This window comes from Kryptolebias marmoratus, linkage group LG16 (assembly GCF_001649575.2).
Source record: "Kryptolebias marmoratus isolate JLee-2015 linkage group LG16, ASM164957v2, whole genome shotgun sequence".
NCBI lineage: Eukaryota > Metazoa > Chordata > Actinopteri > Cyprinodontiformes > Rivulidae > Kryptolebias > Kryptolebias marmoratus.
The window spans coordinates 13,443,148-13,469,406 of NC_051445.1; the positions used below are offsets into that span (position 1 = coordinate 13,443,148).

The 26,259-nt window shown below is 41.4% G+C and overlaps 2 protein-coding genes across 4 annotated transcripts in view; one reads left to right on the plus strand and one right to left on the minus strand.

Moving 5' to 3' along the window:
• The window catches only part of si:dkey-12j5.1 (probable assembly chaperone of rpl4), a 32,614-nt gene extending 26,045 nt beyond the window's left edge, over window positions 1-6,569 (minus strand). The window contains exons 1-8 of one of the 2 annotated variants that reach the window (XM_017426455.3): window positions 6,361-6,569; window positions 6,103-6,215; window positions 5,865-6,011; window positions 5,593-5,742; window positions 4,502-4,605; window positions 4,284-4,407; window positions 1,874-1,966; window positions 1,166-1,234 (exon numbers count right to left, since the gene is read on the minus strand). In XM_017426455.3, the coding sequence (XP_017281944.1) occupies window positions 1,166-1,234; window positions 1,874-1,966; window positions 4,284-4,407; window positions 4,502-4,605; window positions 5,593-5,742; window positions 5,865-6,011; window positions 6,103-6,215; window positions 6,361-6,427 (867 nt within the window). In that variant the 5' untranslated portion in view covers window positions 6,428-6,569. The remainder of the gene's footprint in view (window positions 1-1,165; window positions 1,235-1,873; window positions 1,967-4,283; window positions 4,408-4,501; window positions 4,606-5,592; window positions 5,743-5,864; window positions 6,012-6,102; window positions 6,216-6,360) is intronic. The other variant, XM_017426456.3, reaches the window with a different exon arrangement.
• A 334-nt stretch (window positions 6,570-6,903) lies between these two features.
• Window positions 6,904-24,971, plus strand: mindy3 (MINDY lysine 48 deubiquitinase 3). Of its 2 annotated transcripts, none has more exons than XM_017426412.3 (16): window positions 6,904-7,048; window positions 7,506-7,814; window positions 8,173-8,252; window positions 8,464-8,524; window positions 8,609-8,809; window positions 8,993-9,044; window positions 9,732-9,846; window positions 10,126-10,199; window positions 10,332-10,411; window positions 10,631-10,701; window positions 11,005-11,085; window positions 18,825-18,897; window positions 21,001-21,073; window positions 22,398-22,485; window positions 23,278-23,349; window positions 24,071-24,971. In XM_017426412.3, exons 2-16 carry the CDS (start codon window positions 7,721-7,723, stop codon window positions 24,218-24,220), a joined length of 1,365 nt encoding a protein of 454 aa, XP_017281901.1. In that variant the 5' UTR covers window positions 6,904-7,048; window positions 7,506-7,720; the 3' UTR covers window positions 24,221-24,971. The 2 variants fall into 2 exon arrangements, with proteins under 2 accessions (XP_017281901.1, XP_017281902.1); XM_017426413.3 differs by having other exon boundaries at window positions 6,930-7,048; window positions 7,511-7,814.
• The last annotated feature ends 1,288 nt before the right edge of the window (window positions 24,972-26,259 follow it).

Here is a 26,259-nt window from a genome sequence, read left to right on the forward strand (position 1 = left end):
GTAGATGTACAGCCAATGATTACTCGCTGAAAGTTTCATTAAAATCCGTCCAGGTCTTCATGAGATATTTCGCTAACGGACAGATAAACAAACACAAACATTATCGCCCTTTCACCTTCGGAGGCGGGTGACAACAAAGCTACATTATCAAAGTTCTGAATTTCATCTTTTACAAAATAAAACGGGGAATAAAAGTGTTGTGACACAGACCTTTTACCACACCGTTTTTGTTTCTTTTTCTACACTTATCCACACCTAGAAAACCACACACACACAAAAAAAAAGATACATTCCATACTTTTCAAGACTGTGTACAAACCCAGATTCATGGTAAAATATTTGACATTAGAAAGCTCCGAGTATGGGTGCGGCCCGGGCTTCAGTCCCGATGACACCAACAGGAGGATGAAGACAAACGACATGTCAGAAACTATGGACCGAGACGTTGTCATTTCACTGATACACCTGACAGCCCATCTCCCGCACAAACACGCCCAAAGATATAACTGCAGCTCAGCTGTTTGGGTGTCGGGAAGGAAGGAGGGAGGGGTGTGGGGGGGGACACTGTTCTCATTTCCTGTCAGTAATAACCATAAAGCACCCAACAAGATTGACTAAAAATTAATCATTGGATCACAACAGAAAATTGCTACACTGCTGTTGGGGTGGCAGTAATCATAGAAAATGACTTCAAGCGTTAATGACTGTTAGGAGTTTTAGCACTGAACTGAAGGCAGTCAGCCACTGAAATTGAGGCCATTTACAGAGGAAATTGATGAGTGATTTAGTAGAGAAGTGTGCTGTTTCAATGATATAGCAGCAATTCATCAAAACAGAGGTTCACTGCATTATATATATATATATATATATATATATATATATATATATATATATATATATATTCGCCCTCCCCATCTTCCTCCCCTCTGCGCCCCCTCACCCCAGTTTCTCTCTGTAAATATCACTCCTCAATTATTGACACTAAACTCTGAAGGGCATAAAGACCAGGCCTGGCCTTCCCACCTCCAGCGCTATTCACTGGAAAGAAAAGCACACATACACACACACACACACACACAAGCAGAGAAAGGCCAGGCCGCCCTCCCGCTGTGAAACACGAACAAACCGACCAAATCAGACTGTGCAAGCACAACAAACATATTACCTCATATTCCTCGGACTCGATAAGCAGTTTGGCGGTGGTGATGCGAGACTCGTACGGAGGGATCTCATTCTGGAAGGAGAAGGAGGAAAAAAAAGGACAATGCGATCAACCTCTGCAGCGAGTGTTTACACAAGCAACCACAAACATTGTTCTCGCCTTTGTCTGATAATAACTCGATCCAATTTCAGGGTGCAAAATGCTCGGCAGCTATTTGGCTGTTAATCTCAGTCAAAGTGTCAGCAGGCTGCGTTCAGATCAACCTGCTGGTGAAGATAAGAGTCATAGCAGTGGCGTCGCTGGGATTCTTTCACCAAATCATCCCACCAGCCCTTCTGTGTCACGTTTGTTCAATTTCTGAACGTTAACGCGGGTGTAATTTATTTGGCGATATTAAAAACAGTTTGTGTCCTAGCCGTAACGCTGCAGCCATTACTTTAAAAAAAATTATAAATTCCCGGAGCTGCCTTCTCTTCACACCGTCTGGCTCGACGGCACAGATGTTCGCGGAGCTCCGCTTCTATGTTTTATCATTTTATTTTTGCCATCTTTCACTTCATTATCTCTTACGTTTCATCTCTGCCGGTGTCCTTAGGTCTGTGTGTGCTGCCGAGCACTCTGTGGCGAGGCTGTTAGTTCAAAGAGCTTTATAAATAAACCGGGATCTCGCTGGCCCCGAGTGAAGCGAGAGAAGCCAGAACACAAACTCACCTGCGTGTCTTCTTCTGTGGCGGAGGAAGCTGCGCTTTGTTTCTGTGCAGGGAGCCACGTTCCAATGCTTTTCAACAGGTATTCTTTACCTTCCTGAAGACAGATGAAGATAAAAAAATGTATGTGGAAACAAAAGTATTAAATGAACTTTTTGGGAGGGGTTGTAACAGTACGCCTAAGTCACAATTTTATGTTTTTTTGAACGGGAGGGAGACAAAAATACAAAACGTCGCTGGTTGGGATGGGCAGTGATTTTTGAATATTCAAAGTCTAATTAAAAAGGGTGAATTTGAAAAATAAATTTCAACAATTAATGCGACCAATACAACCTCCAAAAGAAAAAGTTAACTCAGTCCCAGCATCTGTTTCTCCCAATATAGTTTATCTTATTTTGAAAGGATTGTAAAGTGGAAACTCGGATCACGGATGAGCTCAGCTTTACTGACAGAATACAAGGCTTGTTTTGTTTTGTTTTTAGCTACAGGACTTTGGGGGCAAGCGATCTTTAACTCACCGCAAATCCCAACAGCGTCTACACGGTCCGTTTTTAAGCAAAAAACATGAAACGGGCAACGGTATTAAATCATACAGCTGCAACTGAGCTCGTTAAGATGCTTTCTCTGCTCTTAAGCAGTTCGTTGTTTTGTCAACCCTGGTTGTGCTATATCGTTTAGCCCTGCATGAGTAAAGGACGAAATAAGCACCCATTATGAGCAGGATGAGTTGGTCTCAGTGGCTGGTAGGTGGACGGGGGTGACTGTAAAAACGGAATAATTACTGAAAGATTTCAAGACTATTTTTGCTTAAAATACCCATCCCTAATTGCTAGTGAGGAATATCTAAGCTACCAGATCATGTACAGCACTGTAGGATTTGTTAGCTGGTATTAAACAGCAGGATTTGAAGAGTAAACCTGAACTTTCTTGGATAACTCAGGGTTCTTACACATTTCCTGTTGCAAAATTCTATAATCTTCAAAACTCATATTTACACACTTCAATTTTGGGACAATTTCTGATGTCTGTATTCAAAACTTTCCTGCAAACCTAAACTATAAACTGTACATAAAAAACTGAATTGACGTTTCTAATTTAACAAAAAAATGCCTGTTTTTATAATGAGTTTATGTTCTTAATTACAGCGTTTAATTTTTCTTTACTACAACAGGAGGTGGATTTGGTAAAACCATGTTCTCATTTAAAAGTAACATTAAAAAAAAGCGTCACATCAGCTAGACAAACATGTGACTGACAAGTTGCCTGCATTACAATATGTGCAACATATGGCAGTGATATGCTTTTATAGAGCACATTATCTAAACTTAGCATGTGTTTTACAACATAAACTAAAACTAGATCTCATATTTTATATTAAAAATGAGAAACAGTCTGCTTATTTAATCATTTTGAAACTTGTCTGTTTTAAGAAAAAATAACAAAAAACAGTAAATTAAATCTTGAAACACAAATGTTATTTATACTTACTTTTCTTTGTGTTCCGTACTTTTCAGACCTGAAAATTTCCAAAAGCAAACGCCATACTTCTCCACACTTTCTAAGAAGGAACCCTGATCATTTTCACTCAACAGGGTGGCTTTTAAATTTTCCAGAGAAGTCGGAGGCCTCTGGATTAATTGAAGATGAAATTAATTATTGTTCATTAATGCTAAAGTACTTTAAAACATGCTGTTCAGAGAACGTGTGGAAGCAGCGTAAAGTGATCGGTACCAGCCTGACCCCTACAGCTGACAGCTGGTACTGCAGATCAACTTAAGCTGATGATGTGAGCAAACAAGGAGCTATTTTTGCTGATAGTTCGAAGTTTCCTGGACGAAGCTTTGAGGTATCAGCTCCTGACATTTTGCCAATACAGTGAAGGAGAACTGAATATCATCTGAGATCAGTTGAGAATTGTTCACCACATACGGTAATACTGAACTGAATTTAAAGTTTGTAGAAATTCCATACAATACATATTGTTGAATACTGTCTAAATATAGCTTTACTCTGGCTATTTTCTACAATTAACAAACTAGAGACAACTAAATAAAAATGTATAAAAAACTAACAAAAGATGTTCTCTTTAAACTCACTGCCAAATGTCTGCAAAGTTTCCTTTTTTCCTACAAACTGAGACCAACGTGCAGCTCTCTCATCTCTTTCCATTTATCAGATGTCTACATGACCTCAGTGATCTGCCGAGCAATTAACATTCCTATTGGAATGACCCATCTGTGTGTGTGAGTGTGTGTGTGTGTTAATGTAAGTGTCCATCTGCTGATTAATGCCACACAATTCAATCTGCTCAGAATAATTAACTCAGCAGATTCCTGCTTTAATGTGGTGATAACTCATCTGGAGTCCGTGTGTGTGTGTGGGGGGGGGTCATCTGTGTGTGTGCATGCACTGACCTGGATTTTCTCTGTACTAAACAGGTAACTGGCCATAAGCTGGAGAGCCTCCGGGTTGTCATGGTGATACTGTAATGCTCTTTCGATGAACTCTCTGCACTTATCTGCAGCTCCCTCCTCCATGCTACACACACAGACAGATCTCAATCTTAGCTCATTAGAGACGACAGAGCATGAGATGGGGCTGTGAGTTTCAACAGTTCGATCGGCTCAGGTACCAGAGGTCTGTTAGGTAAATCTCGGTGATGGAGCAGTAGGCCACACTGATGTCCTTTGCTGTAGGGAGCTCGTGGTTCTCATCTGTCGCAGCAGCTGCTTCGGTCTTAGCGTGCCAAAAAAAGGAAAAAACAAAAAGGAAAGAAAAGAGCAGATTCTTTGAGTCTGAGAACATAACAGTGTTATCAATAAAAGCATGATGAACATGGGTTTTCTTTCTATTAACTATTAAGTAACAACTGTAGCATTGTCCTGAAACTCAAGAAAAATGTCACATGAATAGGCCAGTTACAATAAAAATGTGATGTCAGGTAGAAAACAAAGTTCTAATTAACTGAAAAAGAAATACCTTGAATTTTTTTTTTTACTACAAAAGGCAATTTGTTGAGAGAAACACTGACGAACAAACGCGATGAACGCAGAAATGTAAGAATCTATAAATTTGCAGCACTGTGCAAAAGTTTTGGGCAAGTATGGCGTGGAATTGTTGCACTGTAGAAAAGTCTTCACAAATCAGTGCAAATAAATCGTTAATGTTTACATTACCATTTCACAACTGACTAAAACGTCACTCCATTACAAGGTAGAAAACATTTTTTTCTTTTCACTGCTCCCTTTAGGGGTCATTACAGCAAATCCCATGCCTCCATTTTATTATTGGCATATTGTTTCTAAAATTTTTCTTTTATCTTTCCTGTTACTTTACTCGTGTTTTTTTTGTTTTGGCCTTAGAGTACTACCTGTTTCTGTTTGCTTTAATTTTTTTACTAGCCTTATGCACATGTTTGCAAAAAAAACTTATTTGAATAATGCATCAAGTTAAACAAGTGAAAACTGAATGGAAGTTTAAAAACCAGAAACTACTGAAAGGTTGTGTTCTTTATCTTGTAACTTTTTAGTTCTGACTAGTTGAAGAACCTTTACTCCAAAATAAAAAAGAATGATTCGCATATGTTTATTTTATACATTGTCCAACAGCACCCTCTTGTGAACATATTAATAACTAAGCTTAAGTCTTGCATCCAATATTTTCTCCATCTTATATTGAATATTTGTAGATCAATAAGCAACAAGGAACTGTGTATTAATTCACCTTTGTTCCCTGTTTCTCCAGAGCAGACATTAGGACTTGTATTCCTCTGGTGTAGTAGTCCACAGCCTCCTGGCCTGTGTGGATTTGTCCCAGGTACATGTACTTACTGTGACCATCATCTGGACTCAACTCAACAGCACGGAGGAAAACGTGGGACTCGGTAAAGGAAGACACAGCCATTTATGTTTCACAATGCAGTACCACAGCATTGTTTTGGTCACAGAGCCACAGATGTTAACACAACATAAAGAACAGAAAGGCACAAAGGATATTTCTTTAGCTTTCTGTATGTCTCCTAACTCAGAGCAGATGTTTCCCAGCATGTCAAGCGCTTGCAGGTTGTTGGAGTCCACGTCCAAGGCTCGCTGACAGAAAAGGCCAGCCATGTCAAAGTCAAAACTGTCCATGCATTCCTGTGTCTGGAAAAACAAACACATAACAGTGAATGAAGTAAAGGATCAGAAGAAAATTGTGGTACTGTTCTTGCTGTAGATCTGTTTACAACAGAACCTTCTCTAGGAGTTGCTGTGCTGAGTACTTCTCAGCTGTTTTCTTCTTGGCTTTCTCATGCATTTTTATCTTCATCCTGTCCTGGGGTGACAGACCTACAAATCCTCCATCTGCTTAGATGAAAAGTGTTCGCAAAACAGGTCAGCGTCATTCGGTTTCAAATCAAAATCAAAACATACTCATTCAGATTTAAAAGCCACCTGTATAAAACATTCATGTTAAGGGGAAATAGCGAAATAAAATTTCTGAACGACTGACCTCTGTTTTGACGGTTGTCTTTCCTTTTGGGTTTATTTTTCTTCTTGTTCTTAGCCTGACCTCCCATACTAATAAGAACGCTATCTTATATTACTTCTATAAAGCTTCTACTCTTAAAAAAATGACTTGTATCACAGCGTGAGTTTATCTCACGTGTGGAACCAACAATGAACTGCCGGAGGTACGCAGTACGCATGCGGCAAGTACTGACATGAACACAATTACGGAAAGCAGCAGGGGACAAAACACCAAAAGGTCCTAAATAAGCATTTTTAACACAAAAGGTACAAATTTAACCTTTAAAGGCGTTGAATTGTGAATAATTCACCTTTAAGCATATGCTTTGATAAGAAAACAACCGTAAAGTTCAAAGGTACAAATATTATTCCCGAATTTTACTGGTTTCTCAAAGAGCGCTTTAAATGAATTAGACAGCATTTGTCAGGGGAACGCTCACTATGATTGACAAGTCGTTCAACCAATGAGATAACGCGTCTTAGTTGTGACCGTTGACGCATCTGGAACTTTCTGGATTTCAACCAATAGCACTGTACGTCGATAGCACGTTCTCTTCCTTTTTTTTACAATTTGTTGTAAATAAACGAATGACAGGGACGCGGCTGGCGGTGAAATTGCTTGTGAAAAATATACTTATTACGAATTTCCGAGCACTCGACTTGGTTTTAAGGTAATTAGGATGGATCTGGATCAAATTAATGACAAAACTACACATCCTCTTAGGAAATATGGGCACTTTTGTTGTGGGCGAAGTAACTGAATGACAAAGCAATGTAGCTGCAAGTGATATAATGCTAAATGTTTACTGCTCAAGCCAGCTCAGCTGTTAAATTTTAAATTTGCACGGTAATTTCTAACGTAGTAATCACGCTGGAGCGTCAATAGCCATTCTCTGCATTGCTGTTCTTTGTTTCATTCTTTTAACATTTGCTATAATTATCAGACGTTAACGTAGCCGTTAGCTTTGTAGCTTGTTTGCAGACCGGGCGCGTGTACATTATCACTGTGGCCAAGTTATCATTTTTAAAATAGCGCCACTAGAGCCGTAGTTATGCAGTGTTTTGACTGTGCTCAATATCCCTTTCTCCCTTAAACTAATATGCTGATGTTTGTTTCTGTTCTGGAAGGTCAGCCTTTGCTGCCCCTGAAGTCAGACAGAGTCGGCACCCTGGTAGCTTGTGGCCGATGCCACGGGCGCGACCGGCCAGAGAAGTGGACTTTCAACTTTAAGAAGACCTGTCAAGTTGGCCTCAGCAAACCTCACCTGCCTCCACTTCACTGTTGGACCATAAAGGCAGTGCCTAAGGGCTTGAAAACACTGAAATTAAAAAAAAAAAAAAACATGTCAGAGTTAAATAAAGAGGTGATAGATTTGGTTTGGGGGAGACCCTCTGGTGGAAGTGTATCCACCTCTATCTTTCGAAGATGGACCCAAGGTAAAACTTTATGATTTTAACATTTTAACCAACCTCATTGTTTTGTATTTCATAATACCAAACACCTGACTTGAAACATGGATATTTACTAGTCATGGAGCATACTCTGATCCTAATCTATCGTTTGAGTGTGTTGCATGGTATATAGTACTCCTCTTTAGGTGACAGATAATTAACTTTAATGCATGTTGTTAATATAAATACTGCATGTAATCATTCCTGCTTTGGTTTTAAGGTTGAACACTTAGTTGTGATTTGGTTTGTGGCCCCTGATCATGTTTTGTTTCCCTTCTTTGTATTCAGGATTAATGAAAGCAAGCTCTCCGTTAAAACAAATTATCTCTGTATTTCTTCATAGGGTTTGTTTTTAGTGAGTATGAGAAAACAGCACTGGAGCAGTTTGAGGGAGGGCCATGTGCTGTTATTGCACCTGTCCAGGTATGATCTACTTTAACCTCCTCACAGTATAATCACAGCATGATTGTGTATGGGCATTTCTCTCAGTGCACCACAGTTTAAACATTTGGTTAATAATTACATGCTAAAGATAAAATGAAATTCTGCAAATATTTGTTAGCTGACAGATATAATAGATAGCAAGACTGAAATATTTTTGGCATATGTGGACTTTAACTTTGTTTCTTTTCAGGCTTTCCTCTTGAAGAACATTCTTTTTAATAGAGAAACTATTAACTGGAGGCAGATGTCAGGTAGATTACCTAAAGAATCAATCAAACTCTTGACTTTTGCTGTTATAGGACAAATAACACGTGTTATATCTTTGCGTTTCTTAGAAGAGGAGCAGAAAACAGCCTTGTGTTCAACACTGAGCGAAATCCTTGAGTCTGCATGTGCCAGCCCTTCCACAGGGTTCTGCCTGGTGACCTGGGCTAAGGGACAAAGCCCAAACACCAGCACGCAGTCCAAGACACTGACGCAGTCTCAAACACAGGATGAGCCAGAGAGCAGCCAGCCGCAACAGGAGCCACAACCCAGTTAGTTCTGCGTCTGTCATTTTACATTCATAATAATATCAGTGTCATATCAATGCACACTCGTTCACTAAAGCTTTTGACCCTACAACTGATGATAAAAATAGATTGTTTTAAAGGCTGACTCTAAGGCAGATTGAAGTTTTTCTTAAATAATTTAGTTTTTGTATGCTTTGTTTTGTCTAGCTGCTTTGGCGGCTGAGGATCTTGGCTTTGAGCAATTTCACAGTGTACTCCAGTAAGTAACAATGAATATTTTAACATCAAAAAAGTACTTGGCATCATTTTATTTTTCTCACAATATACGAGCTTGACAGTAAACAAGTAAAACTTGACAGTATATGCGTTAAATAATTGCCATGTGCTGTATTTGTGTAGATAACTGTGTTTTTCTCAAATGTTATCAGCACAAGAGGGTGTGTGGATTTGTCTTGGATTTCGTATTTTATTAGATTATTCATGCTGCTCACAATTTGCCATATCAGCGCTTTTATTTTACTTTTTAAAACCTCCGTACCTCTTGTCATCAAAGACACACACATATAATGTATGCTGGACTTGGTTTGCTGGAGAAATATTGAAATTTCATCCCAGCTTGCTGGCAGCTGAGACCACAGTCAGCAGAATGTAGCGCTGGCTCCCAGTGAAGAGATGCATGTTAACTAAGGCTGACAGCTTCACCAGCATTTTTTCCTGAGGTGTAGAATAAAAAGGAGTGAAGCTCTTAACAAAATGAACCCAGATTCTTTTACTTCACCCTCATTCATTTTATTTATGTTGCCTTTTTTTAAAGAGCATCAAATCATAGCAAACACAATTAATACATTAATGATAGTCTGTCACCTCCTAAAACCTGATATAATCTGACTTGTGATTGTTTTTTCTTTTAAGATCATTCTGATCTCCCTTTTTGTTTGTCCTTCAGCAAGCGAACAGTCCTGTCAGTGTCTGATCTCAGAGAAGAAGTGCTGTCTCTCTACCACTCCTGGAGGGGGTGCTGTGGTGTCTTGTTTTTTCTTTATTCTGTCATCCTCACTAAGGTAAAGAAAAGACAGTGTTGGAGGAAAAAAAACATGGGGGTAGAGACCTTAAATACTGACTAGCAATGATGCCTGCTGTATTCATGACGTGGTTTAAATAAAATGTTCATTACGTTCAAAAAAATCTAATTTACTAAAACAGGCTTTTCCTTTTTATGGACATAGAATTGCGTTTTGAAGATTTTAATTAGGTTTAAGTTTTATCTAGGTGGTGCATTACATTATTGCCTAAACTTAAAAAAAAAAAACATTTTGTAATTTTCTTTTTCTTCTTTTCAGGGCATAGAGAATATTAGAAATGAGATCCAGGACCCAACAGAGCCTCTCATAGACCCTATTCATGGTCATGGAAGGTATAGCAATTCATCTGTTTTTTTGTTAATTAGATTAATGCAAACTCTTGTACTTTACTGATATGAGTCATTAGCATGGTAGCATTCCTATATGTTTACTACAAACTGTTTGTACTCTGGTGTCTCTTACAGTCAGAGCCTGGTGAACCTTCTAGTAACTGGCCATGCTGTTTCTAATGTATGGGATGGAGACAGGGAATGCTCTGGCATGAGTAAGAGTTGGAACTGTAAACATCAAACATGAAATTGCTTCATGTACACGCTTTGACTCAGCAAATTCATATCAGATTTGCAGAATTCTTTTGCGGTCCCAGATTTAAACCATTTTCTTTGAGGGCAATAAATTTAAAATTCCACCCCGTTGCATAGAAATAATTCTTTCCAGTCTGACATCGAAAGCCTTCTTTGTAACATTTCTTTATTTCTTTTAGAACTACATGGAATTCATAAACAAGCATCAGTTGGCTTCCTCACACTAATGGAATCACTGCGCTACTGCAAGGTACGAACACATACACACTGTAGGTTTGTGTTCAGACAAATCAAGCAGCTTTAAAAGGTTAATAAATTAATTAAAGTCCTGTAAAGTAACTGGATGGCTTTTAAGACTTACCTGATAGACCTGTTTACAAAAAATCCTGTATAATTTATAAGTGTTTCTTGAGAGCTCAGAATAGTAGCGTGTCTTTGTGAAAAAGACACATTAGGTTAGAAACAATTCCTAATTGATAATAGTAATTGCTGAAAATAGACACTCATTTGTTATACGCTCTTTCTTCTATCTCTGTGCATGTGTTCGTCTCAGGTCGGCGCATTCCTTAAGTCTCCAAAGTTCCCTATTTGGATTCTTGGCAGCGAAACTCATCTCTCTGTATTTTTCACCAAGGCAAGTTCAGCACACTCATCCATAAGGGAGCTAACACATATTTCACACGCCAACACACCGTGTGTAACACAAGTCCGTCTTCTCAGCAGGTTAGAAAAACCAGAATAAGGAATGTGCTTAAGAGAAATAATATAGTGCAGATCAGATATCTATGTGGTGAAAAAAGAAAGGCAGAGAGAGGAAAGGAGAAATATGAGTGCAGGAAATTGTCACATAAGGCCGGTTGTTCTTGGCTGTCCACCTATAAAACATTAAGCAGAAAAAAGCTGACTTTCCAAAGATAAATTCAACAAACACAGACTCACCATCATCATTATTCTCTCTTCTCTCAACATTAGCTCACACCGAGTTAGGTTGTTCAGTCGTGACCTAAACAATGTTTTTGTCATAATCTGTTGGTTCAACTGCTGATTTTAGACTTTAGTGAGAGACTTAACATGTTCCTTTATTGTCAGGTGGTTTTTAACTAAAAAACTAAATACATGTTGTAGCACTTTTTTACACATTGTAATTTTTTTTTTGACAATGTTTCCCACATAAACTGCTCTGAACCAGTTCAGTTTGTCTTGACAAGTTACCATGTCTCCATCCATCCATTGTCTGTCACTTGTTCCGGGGTCAGGTCACGGGGGCAGCATCTTGATCAGGAAAGCTCAGATATCTCTTCCCACAGCCACCTCTTCCAGCTCTTCTGGGAGGATTCCAAGGCGTTCCCTGTCCGGCTGAGAGACAAAAAATGAGTCTCTCCAGCTTGTCCTTGATCTTTCCAGGGGGTATCCTCCCAGTTGGACTTGCCTGGAACACCTCCCTAAGGAGGCGTCCAGGGGGCATCCTTACCAGATGCCCGAACCACCTCAGCTGGCTCCTCTCGATGTGGAGGAGGAGCGGCGGCTCTACTTGGAGCCTCTCCCTCAGATAACTAAACTTCTCACCCGATCTCTAAGGGCGAGCCCAGCTACTCTGAAGAGAATACTCATGTCATCCACTTGTATCCGCAATCCCGTTCTTTGTGTCACTACTCAGAGTTCATGACCATAGGTGAGGGTAGGAACGTAGACCGACCGGTAAACTGAGAGCTTTGTTTTGCAGCTCAGCTCCCTCTTCACCACAACGGAGCGGTACAGAGTACGCAATACTGCGGAAGCCGCACCAATCTGTCGATCAATCTCACTATTCATTCTTCCCTCACTCGTGAACAAGACCCCGAGATGCTTAAACTCCTCCACTTGAGGCAGTGCCTCATTCCCAACCCAGAGAGAGCAGTCCACCCTTCTCCGACTGAAGACCATGGCCTTGGAGGTGCTAATTCTCCTCCCACCCGCTTCACACTCAGCTGCGAACCACTCTAGTGAGAGCTGGATCCATGTGTGAAATGGGGGAGCTGTTAGTTGATTAGTTTTAATGGGAAAGAAAAAGGCTTGTCTAAAACATGCCTATCATGAAAATCTTGTTGGTTTTACCATTTAATCAAAATTAGAAAACAACAACCTACTTGTTTACTCAGTCTTTAGTTTGTTGATGTTTTTAAAAGTATTTACTTGTTAAAAACAGTAATAATAATATTAATTCCTTGTGTGCTTTATGTAATACTCTGAGCTTAAGCAGTCTGTATAAGTGTTCTTTACAAACCAAGTGACTCTTGAGGCTTGTCTGTGACTTATTAGAGCCAGGGAAGGGCCTTTTTTGTACCAGTGTTCCAGGGTTTGCTGGATAATAATGCGTACTTGTTCAAGCTTAAACTACAAGGTATAAAAATCACTCTGCCACTGAGGTATTGTTAGATCTTTAAGAGAAACCTCTGCTCTTAAAAAATAAATAATTTGTTAGATTACTCAGTCATTGTGTGTGATTACACATGTAAAAGTGTAACATCCCGTACAGCTATAGCAAGTGAATTAACTCCAGCAGTTTAGCAAATCAGTTTCTTCCTGCTTCTACGGAAATAGTACGAAGAAGCACGAGGGGAAAAAACGGTTGAGACATTCATCTCCATCCTAACACCACACCCTTAATACAGCATTGATTAAAAGGCCGGTTACATGAATAAAGCCCCGTCCGGCTGGGTGAGTGTATCATATGTTCGCTTGGTGATGAACCGAAGTCATCGTGTATGCGCTAATGACTTTGCAATTGTAACAACTCCCCCACAGCTAGTGACATGTCTTTACATACATTGCAGAGCAGAGGAAACCTAATCCTGATTAGCTTTAGTGTGGTGCTTGTGTGTGTGTGTGTGTGTGTGTGTGTGAATTCAGGTGGATGGCTTACAGTAAGGAATGTGATTCCAAAGTTTTCATCTGGATCCATTTGTTCCACTGCAGACCGGGAACACACTGGTGCATGCATCCATGCTGACGTACACGGCTGGCTCTTCACTGAGCTCGTGGCAATTTGCTTTTCAGTTTGACAACCAAGTTGAAGGGGGAAGTGATGGGGCAAGGTTACTTTGCTGGTAATCCTGACAAAGTTTGACATCATCTTTTGTTTTTTTGTTGTAGAGCAAATTTGTTTCAAGCTAATTTAAAGCACGTTTTTTTAGGTGTTGCGATACAAAAATATACACAACTTGGTTATATTGCTTTTAGCTTCAACAAAGAGCCATTCCCACACAAGGAGAAAACCTGATCCCTGCCTCTGATGTGACGGTGGCTCCTTCTTTCAGACACAGGGGACACCTGTTTATTCCCTTGAGTGTCTGTCAGAATGTGACTACGGCTTTTAGACCATCAGCTTAATAGCATTTGTGTGTTTTATCTAATCTACCTACAAAAAAGCCATTTTGCCATTTCTGTTCCCTTTCCACAGCAGCCCCCCAGCCCAAGCACTTTACCTTGATACAGACGAGTGTATCAAGGTATGTGCCCTTGTGAGAAAGAGCTGAGTGTGTATAATGGCATGTAACTGTATCTGTTTTTGGGCAAAAGTTTCTGAGATACAAGAAGAAAAAAAAGGTTGTTTTATTAGGGTGCTTTTGAGGTTATAGTAGGTAGGTTGCCCCACTGAAGGATTCTCCTGCAAATCTCAGTCTTCCTCTTTACGTTATTGGTCCCTCGTGGTACGCAAGAAGAAGAAAAGGAAGTCGAGAGGAAGGATGCACTTAAAAGAGCACTACAGCAGTCACTCAGGAAAGGGACCTGGGGGAGGGTGATCCTCCTGTGACATTTCTCATCACTCTTTACTCTGCCCTCGCTGAGTGATGAGGTTCACAGGCTGTGTTCGAGCTTCTCCGGGGAGCTACGTGTGCTTCTGCCTGTGCATGTACACAGTAGTTGTGTTCTGGGTTGGTGATTTACTGGGAGAGGGCAGTCGCCGCGGCGCTCCGCGTCTCCTAAGACTTCGATTTCTGTTTGCAGACGCACACGAGGCGTCCTTCAAGGGCTCCTAAAGAGCAAGAAATTGTGTGCTGACACGGTTAATTCAGTGAAGCTATGTTGACATAAATAAAGTCAACTTTAAGGGTTACCATAACTGGAAAGTGTAGTAAATTATTCAAAACTCTCATGTAATTCATTACTGCTTTCTGCAGCCTTCTACCGTCTGTGGAAGGTCACTATAAACTATGGCCGCGATACAACTATTGTTTGAAATACAACTAGAAAATAATCTAGTTATAGAGATAATGTTACAAGTAGTAACCAACCAAATTCTTTTTTGTAAAATAACCAGTTTTCCAAATTGGACATTAAGAATAATTTCTTGACTTTTTAACAGGCCAAGGAAAACGGTACATCTTTTAAAAGAGAAGGAACTTTTAAGGATTTTTTTTTGTCTTCTAAACAGGATTACTTACTGTTTTTCATTTGATCAGTGGGTGCGGGCCACATGTAAACACAATGTAACAAAGCGGTGTACATTAACAGTCATTAATAATCTGTGACAGGTCAGACCAAAGGTCATTGTAGAAGGATGAAAGGCTGTCGTCGTCAGCGTGCACGCGCTGCATTATTTTACGTTTTCCCCCGGGTGTCTGTCTGTGTTATAAGACCCATCATTGTGCCATACAACTACACTCTGGCGTCTCATCTCTTTTTAGTGGGACGCACTTTTGGTCATCCAAGACAGCCTCATAAATCACTGCATTGTCCGGCCTGTCACACCTGAAGCTCATGTGCTTGTACACAAACCTGCGATAGAAACTGCGCTCTCATTATGTTGCAAAAAAAAGAAGCTTTCCACATTTTTTTCATTATGATCTCTTGGGAAACAAGCTACCTGAGGGGAACCACACCACATTCAAAAATACACGGAGTCTACATGAGAAGCCTTCGTGTATAATGCACTTTCCCCATTCTGTCATGTCATGTAGTGAGCTTATCTGTACCTGCTGTGAACAAGACAAGAGGCACCGTCCAAGACCTCTGCTTTGTTGTTTTGAAACTGAGCCCTCTAAACATACTCTGTGACCACTCTTAGCCTCTCAACACACACAATAGCTCTTTAGGCGGACAGGAGGGGAAAGAAAGTAATTCTAGTAAAGCACTGCGCCTACCTGTCTTACCTGAAGTAGCTACCTCGATGTGGAGATAAAGGTTGAAAGGCGGAAGGAAGAATGAACAAAAAAAAAAAAAAATCAAGGGTGGGAGGGCAGGAAGCGCGACGAAAGTGGAGTACCTACTTAGCACAGGAAAGGGTAAATAAAGAGGGCAAGAAAGAGAATAACTACCAAACAAGCTTTTGTGCTTTTATCTCAGAGATTATAAGGCAGGAAGTACAAGCTGATAACAAAACGGGTAAATCACATTAATTGTAAAGCACATTAGATCTATTTAGCTAAAAAATGGGTCTGGATCCACCATTAGCGAAAATAATTCTGCTTGTTTTTCCACAAAAAAAACCATTTGAAAGTGTTTGCGAAGACATGTTTAATTTCAAAACGGGCTGACCGGTTTTGCTCTGAGCAAATGCTCTTCATTATGTTGTGTATTTAAGTCAGTGGGATGGTGTGTATGTGTGTTGTTCTTGCTTTAAACCTTTGGGGTATCTTGTTGTTGCTCTGTCGTACAGGTCAAGGGTTTGTGCACAAAAAGGTCAAACTGCAAAGTTTGGAATGTGCTCCTTGATTTCATTAGCCACACTTAAAAAGAGCTGCCCTTGGTGTAGCTGTGTGTGTGTGTGTGTCATTGTAATGTGTGTTTGCATGAGCACACGAGAGAATAGAATTGACTGCTCCAGTATAAGCAAACACTTATCATCAGGGGATGTAATGTATTTATTGCACAGATTCTGAGTATAACAAATACCTTCACAGTGGAGAGGAAAGAAATGCTGAGGCATACAAACACACTCTCACAAACCTCCCTGCAGCGCCTGTTAGCTCCATGACTTGTTTTCCAACTCAGCAGCATCTTCCTGAGGCCTCTAATAAAACACAGATCAAAGACAAGCAAGCAGACATGTCATTATACACACACACACACACGTAATTTCTTCTGCTGTTAGAGCAGATGCACATAGACTAGCATTATCTTGCGCTCGGATGAGTCACGGTCTATTCTCCTCTTTTCTGTGTGCTCTTAGTGTTGTTTTTTTGAACATGCCATAATGGTATGTTGTGCTCAGTTCCCTGATGGCCACTTACTGCTGTTTATCTTCTGAAAAAAATGTGACTGACACGTAATTGTAAGTTGACTAGGTGATTTACAACAAATGTGTCCATCCTGTTTTGAAAGATGTGCTTCGGTTCACGAGGTTCACTGGGATTTAATTGAAGCTTAAGGTTAATTTAGCCTCTCATCACATTGGGATTAGACGTGTGTTTTCTTACAGTTTTTCCCAAACAGTTTGTCTTTTTCGACTTGTCAAATGCAAAGAAAGTTTTTCATCATCTTTTTTTTTTTTTTTTCTTCCCCCTCCCTTTGTGAACTGGCGTCCCCCTTCACAACGCAGACATATCCAGCTCAGGACAAATCTGCTGTCAGATTTATGGAGCCTGTAATGTTAACATATCAGGCCCCTGCTTTACTCTGTGTGACAGAGCAGTGTGTGAGCGCACATTCGCTGGTTTGCGACTGTTTTTCTTTGCGTTCGAAGAGCCTGCAGCTGGGAGTCATCTCTTCTTGATGTGTCCACCCCCGAACGCCCCGCTTTCCTTGAGCGAGCCCCGATCTCAGTCCTAAGTGGACTGTGAAAACCCAAGCAACTCGCATGGATCTGAGGCTCAAGTTTTAATAACGAGGCCTGCTGAAGGAGATGAGCAAGGGTTCATTTGTTCTCCCAAAACATGAAGTGTTTGCCCAGCGATTTGTTGTCATAAATACTCTCCCTCCCACACATGTGGAGGAACACTGAGATTCCTCTGCTTTCGTCTACACATTGTGCAGCAGAGTGTATGTCGCCTACCTACCTACCTATCTACAGAGGATTATCTTAAGCAGAAAAAACTTTTTTTTTTTTCCTCAGGAATAAAATGCCTTTTGGCAGCGAATGATACTGTATTTGTATGCGTGTTTGTTTGTCTGCCTTGTTAGCAAAATATCTCATGTGCAAGGCAACAGATTTTTCATGAAACTCAAAGTAATCATTGGATGCGCATCTACAACGAAACCCGTTCAAGGTGACCATCACAGCTGATCGGCCTTTAAAAAATGACTTTAATTTAGTCAGTTTTACAGATATTGAGCGAAAATTGGGTGTGGTTGTAACTGAGTCATTCCCAACACATATCACGAGCGCTAACTGATTGCATGTAGTCACACAACGTTATTGCCAAGATTTGACCAATACCGATAGAACGCTGTCATATCTTAACATTAGATGATCTTAGTTAAAAACTCCAAGATGAAAAATGCAGGGCAATATACGTGTATATATGCTCATTGAAGAAATGCTTGGCCTTTAATTTTTTAATGGAGTCATATGACATGCAGCCTCCCCTCTGCTTGTAAATGCTTGTTTTTTATGTTGTTGCCTAACAGAAACTTTGTGGTTATTCTGCCATTAAACTTGTGAGTTTTGAACACAGTCTTCGTAGAAGGAAATTATTAATGGTTAAAAAATAAGATTAGACCAGGCATGAGAATACATTCCTGTCTACTAAGATCACTGGGTCTCTCTGGACTTCAAGTATTTAGTGTTCAGAATTTTAAACACTACCTTGATGGTTTAAAATGTGATCCAACCTCATCTGTAGACAAAGTTGTTCATAAAAAAAGAGACACCTGATTGATAAAACCTTTTAGATTTATTATTATACAGCCATGTGACTTATGTAGTGGTGATCTGATTTGACTGTAGCACTGTAGTGAGGCTTGAAGGCTCTTTTAATCAGCATGTTATGTAATGTGGAGGCCTGTCATTAAAGGCATCACCCATGTGTAGATCAATAAACACGCCTCGGTTTTTTCATTCCCTGCTAAGCAGTTTTTTGTTTTTGTAACTCTGTCAACAAACACTGCAGAGCTTATCACTGAACGTGGTCTATATATGTAGGACTTGATTTCCTGATTGTGTGTTTGGAATGAAAACAGGCTGTCTAACTTTATCAGAGCATCGGTTAATAACCCAGTGGTCTCTCCTGATTGCCCTTACACTGCACAGGCTCTCTCACAGTAACAGAAAATACAATTTATAGCGAGTCTATTTCCTTGATTGTTTTAAATCTTCTTTGTTTACTTTCCATTCCATTATCCTCTTTGGTTGATTTCTTTGTGGTCCCTTTTTTTGGCATCGATTCGTCATGCAGTTTCTAACTTTGTCTCTGCTGTGTTCTGTCTTTCCTCTTTATTGCTGTCTCTCAACAGGAGATGTCGCTTGTAGGTCCAGAGTCTCCGTCAGAACAGGCGAGAAGGGTTTTCCAGTCATTCGATCCTGAAGGTAACGACCAACAAGTGTTTGAATCCTGTCGATTTTACACCTGATCATATTCTCCCATCTTTCTCCCACTGAGCTTGTTTCTTTTGTTGGGTGTAGTGCACCAAACTCTTTGAAAAGTGTTATTTGGTTTGTTCAAGCTTTCACACAGCTCCTGGTTCTGGTCCTTCTTATCTCTTCCCTACTTCTTTGTTATAAATTCTTTCTCATCTTCCACTGCCCGCCTCTTCTTTTTTTTTTTATCTTGCTCTTTTTATTTTCTTCGGCAGGGGACCAAGTGTCCGCTCTCTCATCTTCACTGTTGTTGTTTAATCTAGTGAGACCAGCTCCTCAAACAGCTGAGTCAACCATCCCGCTTCATCCCTCTTTTCCTCATTTTCGCTCTTACGTCACATCTAGGTGACTGAGGTAAAAGGTGATGGGAAGGACACAAATTCTTTAATTTCTTCTTGGATTTTGAATTTATGCATAAAAAATGATTGATGGTAATCTGTCTTGTTCTTTGAAAAAGAGTTCCCATTATTTAGAATCAGCTGTTAAGAAAACAATATTCGCTGACATAAAAGAACAAGAATCCAGTCCATTTTTAATTTACGGTCAACTCAAAATATTTGCTGTGTGTTCCAGAGAGCAGCTATTATTGTGTTTATCACAGCCGTGTACTGTACAGCTCCTTCTGGCACATAATATAGTTTATTGCCCCAGCCAGTGGTCTGCTATGTGCCAAATACCCTATTTCACCTGACCTACAAATAATAAAAATCTCTTATAAATTAAGATCTTTTTAGTGCTCGTAAACACAAAAAAAGCAACAACATAAAACGTTTTTGTTTTTTTTTAAACATCTGTGAAGTGTTCTCCATCTTCTTGGATATCTGAGAAACATGGGAGGGCTGCAGAAAAGTCAGGAGTCAGTTTAAAGAGATTAGCACTCGCTCTCTGAGCGCCACATGTTCAGTCGAGTAAATCACCAGTTGCAACATATACCTCCATATTTATGTTTTTTTTTTTTTATGGCGTAATGAAGCATGCGTTTCTGTTACAATAAACAGCATTATTCACTCCGCTTCATAGGAACGTGCCGATTTGTAGACGCCCTGTAGGTGATGCAATCGTCCCCCGAGATGAATCCAACGTGCTAGGAGCAGTTCTGTCTGCTCGAGCAGCCTCGACAATAAATATGTAAACATAACTGTCAGATGTTGTTTCCCTGTTTGTCATTTGTTTCTTCCTGTTGCACGGCGTACCAGTCCTGCTATCATCTGCCAGCACATTCTGCATACCATATGGTCGGCTCTCTCCCACACGTTGTGCGCACAAGAAGCACATGCTTCATTTACAATTGGTGCGCCCGCAGACTCGAACGCATACGTATACGCACATGAAAGGAGACCGTACACAACACAGATATTCATGCACGACGCACTTAAGTGCTGTGAAAAAGGACATAAATCTGTCTGATGTGTGGAGTCAGGAGCGCTCCCTGTGTTGTGGAAAAAGGCCGCCACACACATTCGCGCGCACACACTACGGTGACTCACAAGAGCCACTGAGAAATCCCCCATTTCAGTGGCTGTAAAATATTAGTTTGTCATGTCCCTGTGTTGTGCCCCGTTTGTGTGTCGTCTTTGCTCGCTGTCACACTATCAGTTGTTTGCTCTCGGAGAACATCTGGTTTGAGGCGGTGAAGAACAGAGCTGCTTACAGAGCAAACAAGCTTAGTTACCGTCAGTGTATCTTAAGAACACAGCTGGAATGTTTGCGCGGATCTGAACGAGGCACCGCATGGCTAATGTTTCACTGCCACAAACCTGTAAGTGCTTGTGATTGAAAAATGATAAAAAGATTAAAAACATGTTGGTGTTTAGAGTTGCTCGTTTCATATGAACTAACCAACAATATCAGTGAATAATGTTCAGAGGTAGAGGAGTACGAATGTGTGTATGTTGTGTCTGATGAGTTTATTGCCCAGGGCCTATGATCTCACTACTTTGTGCCACACTGTATGTGTGTTGGAAGAGTCTTTGCCTCAGCTTTCTCATTTCTGACCTATCTGGGATGATCCAGCTGCTGCTTATTTCTTTTAATCTTTTTCTCCTTTTCTAGATAATGGCTTCATCCCGGAGTCTCTGTTGGAGGACGTAATGAAAGCTCTTGACCTCGTCTCAGAGCCCGAGTAGTAAGTGCTTGCCTGTTCAAGGCTTTCTGTATGTTTGCATCCGAGTGTATTAGTTGGTGCTGGTGCGTGTCGCACCTGTGGAGCGTCTAAAGTTCTGCCTCGTGAGTCAAGGCCAGGCCAGGTCAGTAACCCTGTGCTCAGGTTTCACTACCAGGCTAAAGTAAGGCCAGAAACGGACTGCGATAAAAGCCTGGGAAGAAAGAGGGAGAAGAAGTCAGAAACGGCCTTAGAGTGAGATCATTAACAGCAGGAATAAAGACTGAGAAATCGAGGAAACGCTTAAAAGTGCCGCTTCAAACAGAAGCACGTTCTCCTCGGAGGAACAATAAGTCCAAAGGCTGCAGCCACGGGCCCGGCCAAGTCTAGACCACTGATCGGGTCTGCAGACCCCCAGATGGTCAATACATTACAACAAACTGAGAGGAGACTCCCAGTCAACAACCGCTTTTGCAGGGATTCCTAAATCTTAAAAACGTAGCATCTTTAGTGCACGAAGAAAATGAATTACCTGCAGCATCAATACATTTTTCTTTAGAAATTCTGTATGTGACCTGAAACAGCCTGATGGGACCAACTTTGTGGACACAAGTTGGTCACAGCAAAAGTGTTTGCATGTTTCTACAGCATTTACATTTGATTCAGTCAATCGATCTTAAGTTACTTCCAGTTACAGAATGTTTTATTAATTTACTCAATGATCATTGTGTAAACTCTCATCATATTTTTAAAAAACTCATGCTGTGTATAAAGAACAAGCAGACCACAACTAAACTATCGGTCCTTGAAAGCTCAAACTAACTCACAAACTAGTTCATGATAACTAGATATTGATTCCAATGACAGCTTTTTTGCATCATTATCTCCAAATGTCAGTATATCCCATTTATTTTTAGAGATTCTGTTTTCAGAAGCACTTTAAGCGAGGTTTGAGAGAGGGTCTTTCTCCTGCTTCTGTGTTTGAGCTCTTCTCCCCATTTTCTGCCTTAAAAGGCCAATCTGCCCAATTTTTTTTTATCATAGCGGAATAATAAAAACACTGATCCAACACGGAGGAATGTCTGGAAAGAAGTATATTTAGTTGTACCACAGTATTCGTGAAAGCATGCGCACACTGACCAAAACGGGCACTGATGAGGTAAGTTTGGCTCGGCCGTCCTACACAGAGCTTGTTATTTCATGCAGCGCTGACCGGTTCGTATTACCGCCTCGTTTTTTTTTTTTTATCTGCTTGTTATTTCTGTCTCATTTCTCTAATTCTGGTTCGCTCTGTTGAATCCCTTTTTGTTGACTTCATGTCTCTGTTTCTGCGTCTCTGCCCTCTCAGTGTCAGTTTGGTGAAGAACAAACTGGATCCGGAGAGCTTGGGCATAATTCTTCTGGGCCCATTCCTGTTGGAATTTTTCCCAGATCAGGTATGTGCGCGTCTGGAAATGAACTTCCGTTTTTTCGAGACGCGCACACATACGTGCGCGTTCCACGTGTCACACAATCCATATCATGGTTGAAACATATTGAGAAAAGATCTGCATCCTCACACACACACATGGAAGACACCGATGTCTCTTTGCCAAACAAATTCAAGGTTTTAGGGTGAAAATATTCCTCTGGTGTCTTGTATGAAACGTGACTGTGTTCGCGATCGTGTGACGAACGTGAAAAGGAGCAGTAAATGCTTTTGTGCGGCAGATCGTGTGAAGAGCACAGAACGAAAGAGATAGAGTGAAACTGTGCTAAAGTGATCAGGGCTTTAGGGACTCACCAGAGGAATGGTCTCAAGCCGCAAAGAAATTACGCTACCATTGGCCAACTGGACCCACACACACGCTCAGACACACGTGGGATTAGTGTGAGGGTTAGGGTTTCACATATAGGCATATAAACACGAAAAACTGGACACACTCTCGGGCAAACACCTTCTGCACCTTCAAGTCGACTTCATGGGAAACGTTTTGGCTCACTGTCATTGTTCAAGCGTTTCTGTAGCACTGGCTGCTTCGCCGTAATTGGAGTCTGGGCTTCGCGACGCACAAATAAACACACACATTTAGGTTTAACACTTGGGATCTGATATAAAACTTTGCTTGCGGGGAAGAAATGTGACTGTTTGACTTTTTTGGTTTGCAAGTACTCTGCCTTTGTCAGTCAATGAGATCCTGTTTGACAACAGAACATGTTTTTCACTCCTCTCTGTGTCTGCGTTGCAGGATTCAGGAATCCCAGACTCATTTCCCGTCTACCACTACAATGGACTTAAACAATCCAACCACAAAGAGAGGGTAAAACACTCTTTCATGCGAGTTTTTTCCATTGTAACTAATGGTGGTGGTTCCGTTTAATATTCCCCGCCTCTCTCCCCATTACTTCTCTTCTTTTCCTGTCATCATTCATACACACTCGCGCTCGCGTACACAGAGCTGAAGGTAGCCAGCCACTCCGGAATAAACAGTAGCTGTTGTGAGCCTAATAGCCCGTCCATCCAACCAGAGACCCGCATAAAGCCTCCCGTTTCTCCGAGTCGCTTCGGCACGAAGGCCACTGTCAGCAGCCTCGCTATGGAACAACAGCAAAAACACAAACCTATTAGGCAGGCCCCATTTGATGGATGATTGTCAGTATATGTCGCTTGTGGCTTTGCACAAGCCTGGTACTCAGGAATATCAATTTCCTCATCCATCAGCTCTGTCACGTCTTTAAATCATTTTTTTCATGCTGCTACCTGATGTTGCAGGAAGGGCACGGGATGTGTGCCCACACAAAAGCGCACACCTACACACACATATGTGCATAGCTGAGCACCTATAAGGTTGTGATGGCAATTCCATTCCCATGGCTCCAGATGGGAATAACAGACGCTCTGACAGCCGCCCTCTGTAGCTGGTGGATGCATGTGTATGCTCGTATTCATCGCTCTGCATTTTACCTCTGACCCCTACACAGGAAGTGACTGCAAGTGTGTAACGTTATGTGTTTACTGTGTATTTGTGCTCGTGTGCTCAGGTTGAGTATGTGGAGGGGACAGCTCTGGTGCTAGGTTTTGAGGACCCCATGGTTCGGACTGATGACACTCCAGTGAAGCGCTGCCTACAGACCAAGTGGCCCTACATCGAGCTGTTGTGGACCACCAATCGCTCCCCGTCGCTGAACTAGAACTGACACAGCCCCGTGCATGTGGTCGGACTACCACCGCCCCGCCACACCACAATTCCCCCACCCCCTGTGCACACTGACCACAAAAGGTCAGCAGGCTGCAAAGACGTATGAGAACAAGGAAAAAAACACGAATGCACAAAGGGAGACACGGACTAAACATTCAAGCCTGACATCCATTCATTTATTCATTCTCCATCACACATTCCACACAAACTCAGCTCTGCAATGATGTTATCTGTTCGCCACAGATTATTATTAACTGGTAGGATGTTTATGAAGTGATCGTTTAAGGAAAAAAAACGAGTGTTTATTTTTACAGCTCCGCTCAGCGCCGACAGCTTCTGCTACACTTTAGCAGTAGACATTTAGAAACCGTTTAGAAAGCAAAGTTTAGTTCAGCCTGTTTGTCATCAAATCACACACATGTAAAGCCCGTCGACTGTGAAACACTAATCTTAATCCAGCGTCAGGACTGTTCGAGGGAAAACCTACCAAAGCCTTCCACAAATGAGAACACAGTCGGGGACACACACACACACACACACAGTCACTTCCACTGCGAAGAGTTTACAGCGTAAAGGGACCAACCAAGATGCAGAGATCCTGACTGGAGGTTTAAAATGTTTTAACCGAGATGAAGTTTGTTTAGGTGCTCTGTGTGCTTCATGCACTGCATTAGGATGTTGGCCAAGTGCTTGTATTTATTATCACGCTCAAAAGTTCGGGAATAAACACTTTTTTTGGTTCAGTTGTCTGAATTTTGTAGCTTTGAAATCTTAGACAATCTCCTCCTGTTTGTCTTATAAATGCGTCCTGACCCGACACGGGACAACCTCGGGTTTCAGATGTTCAAGGTCTGTTTGCTGCCTCGCCACTAAATCACATTCAAACTGATGCTGTGTGTCCCAGAGAGAATCTAAATCAGCATTTTACTAAATCTCCAAGACACTAATGGCGACTTAAGTACTTCTCCGTAAACAGAAAGTAATCCCCCTCAGATGGAAAAGGGTGTTTGTGGAATACCAAAATTTCCATATAGAAGACAAATTAAACCGTCCTTCCACTTCATTTCATTTTTGCCTACAAGGTGACACATCATTTTCACGATTTGTGTGCCAACAATTACTCTAAGTTGGTGGCAGTTTTTTAAAATTGATAGTTTAAATGTTTCAAGTCGATTTGACTTTATACAGATGATACATATACTATTCAGAAACCTCAATGAATAACCAGCTTGTGCATCTAGAAACCTCGCCTGGAAAAGGGAAACTGGGGCACCCCCTGAAGCCAGGCCTAAAGGCGGAGCTGGTGGCCGAGCCTTGGCTCCTGGGGCTCGATCGGGCCAAGCTCAAAGAGACAGGATGCCACCTGCATGGGGACCGTCAAGGTTGGGTGCTGTGTAAGCTGGGTGGCAGGCGAGGGAGGGTCCCTGATCATGGCACATCCTGGTGGCGTGGAATGTCACCTCACTGGCGGGTAAGGAACCGGAGCTTGTCTGTGAGATGGAGCGTTACCAACTAGATATAGTTGGGCTAACCTCTACGCACAGCTTGGGGTCTGGAACCCAACTCCTAGAGAGGGTCTGGACTCTTCTATTCTGGAGTTTCCCAGAGAGAAAGGTGCCGGGCGGGTGCGGGAATACTCACAAGCTTCCGGCTGAGTGCCAGACCTGTTTGTGGTCATCAACTGGAAACAGGTGGAATGCTCCCTCCGGGTTAGGGGAGTGAGTCTCTGCCTCATGTGGAGGAGTTCAGGTATCTGGAAGTCTTGTTCACAAGTGATGGTAGGATGGAGCGGGAGATGGATCAATGAATTGGAGCGTTGCTTTGATAGGTTGTCCTAAAAAAAGAGGCAAAACTCTCGATTTACAGGTCCGTCTACGTTCCAACCCTCACCTTTGGTCATGAAGTTTGGATCATGAACGAAAGAATGAGATCTTGGATACAAGCGGCTGAAATGAGCTTCCTTCGTAGGGCGGCCGGGCTTAGCTTTAGGGATAAGGTGAGGAGCTCCATCATCTGTGGGGAGCTTGGAGT

What these genes read in the sequence shown, in the direction of transcription:
- mindy3 (XM_017426412.3), top strand. Translation starts at nt 7,721, where the DNA reads ATGTCAGAGTTAAATAAAGAGGTGATAGATTTGGTTTGGGGGAGACCC. An exon ending in CTGTTATTGCACCTGTCCAG is followed by an intron (nt 8,253 to 8,463) that starts GTATGATCTACT and finishes GTTTCTTTTCAG; the next exon opens with GCTTTCCTCTTGAAGAACAT. An exon ending in CAGGGAATGCTCTGGCATGA is followed by an intron (nt 10,412 to 10,630) that starts GTAAGAGTTGGA and finishes TATTTCTTTTAG; the next exon opens with AACTACATGGAATTCATAAA.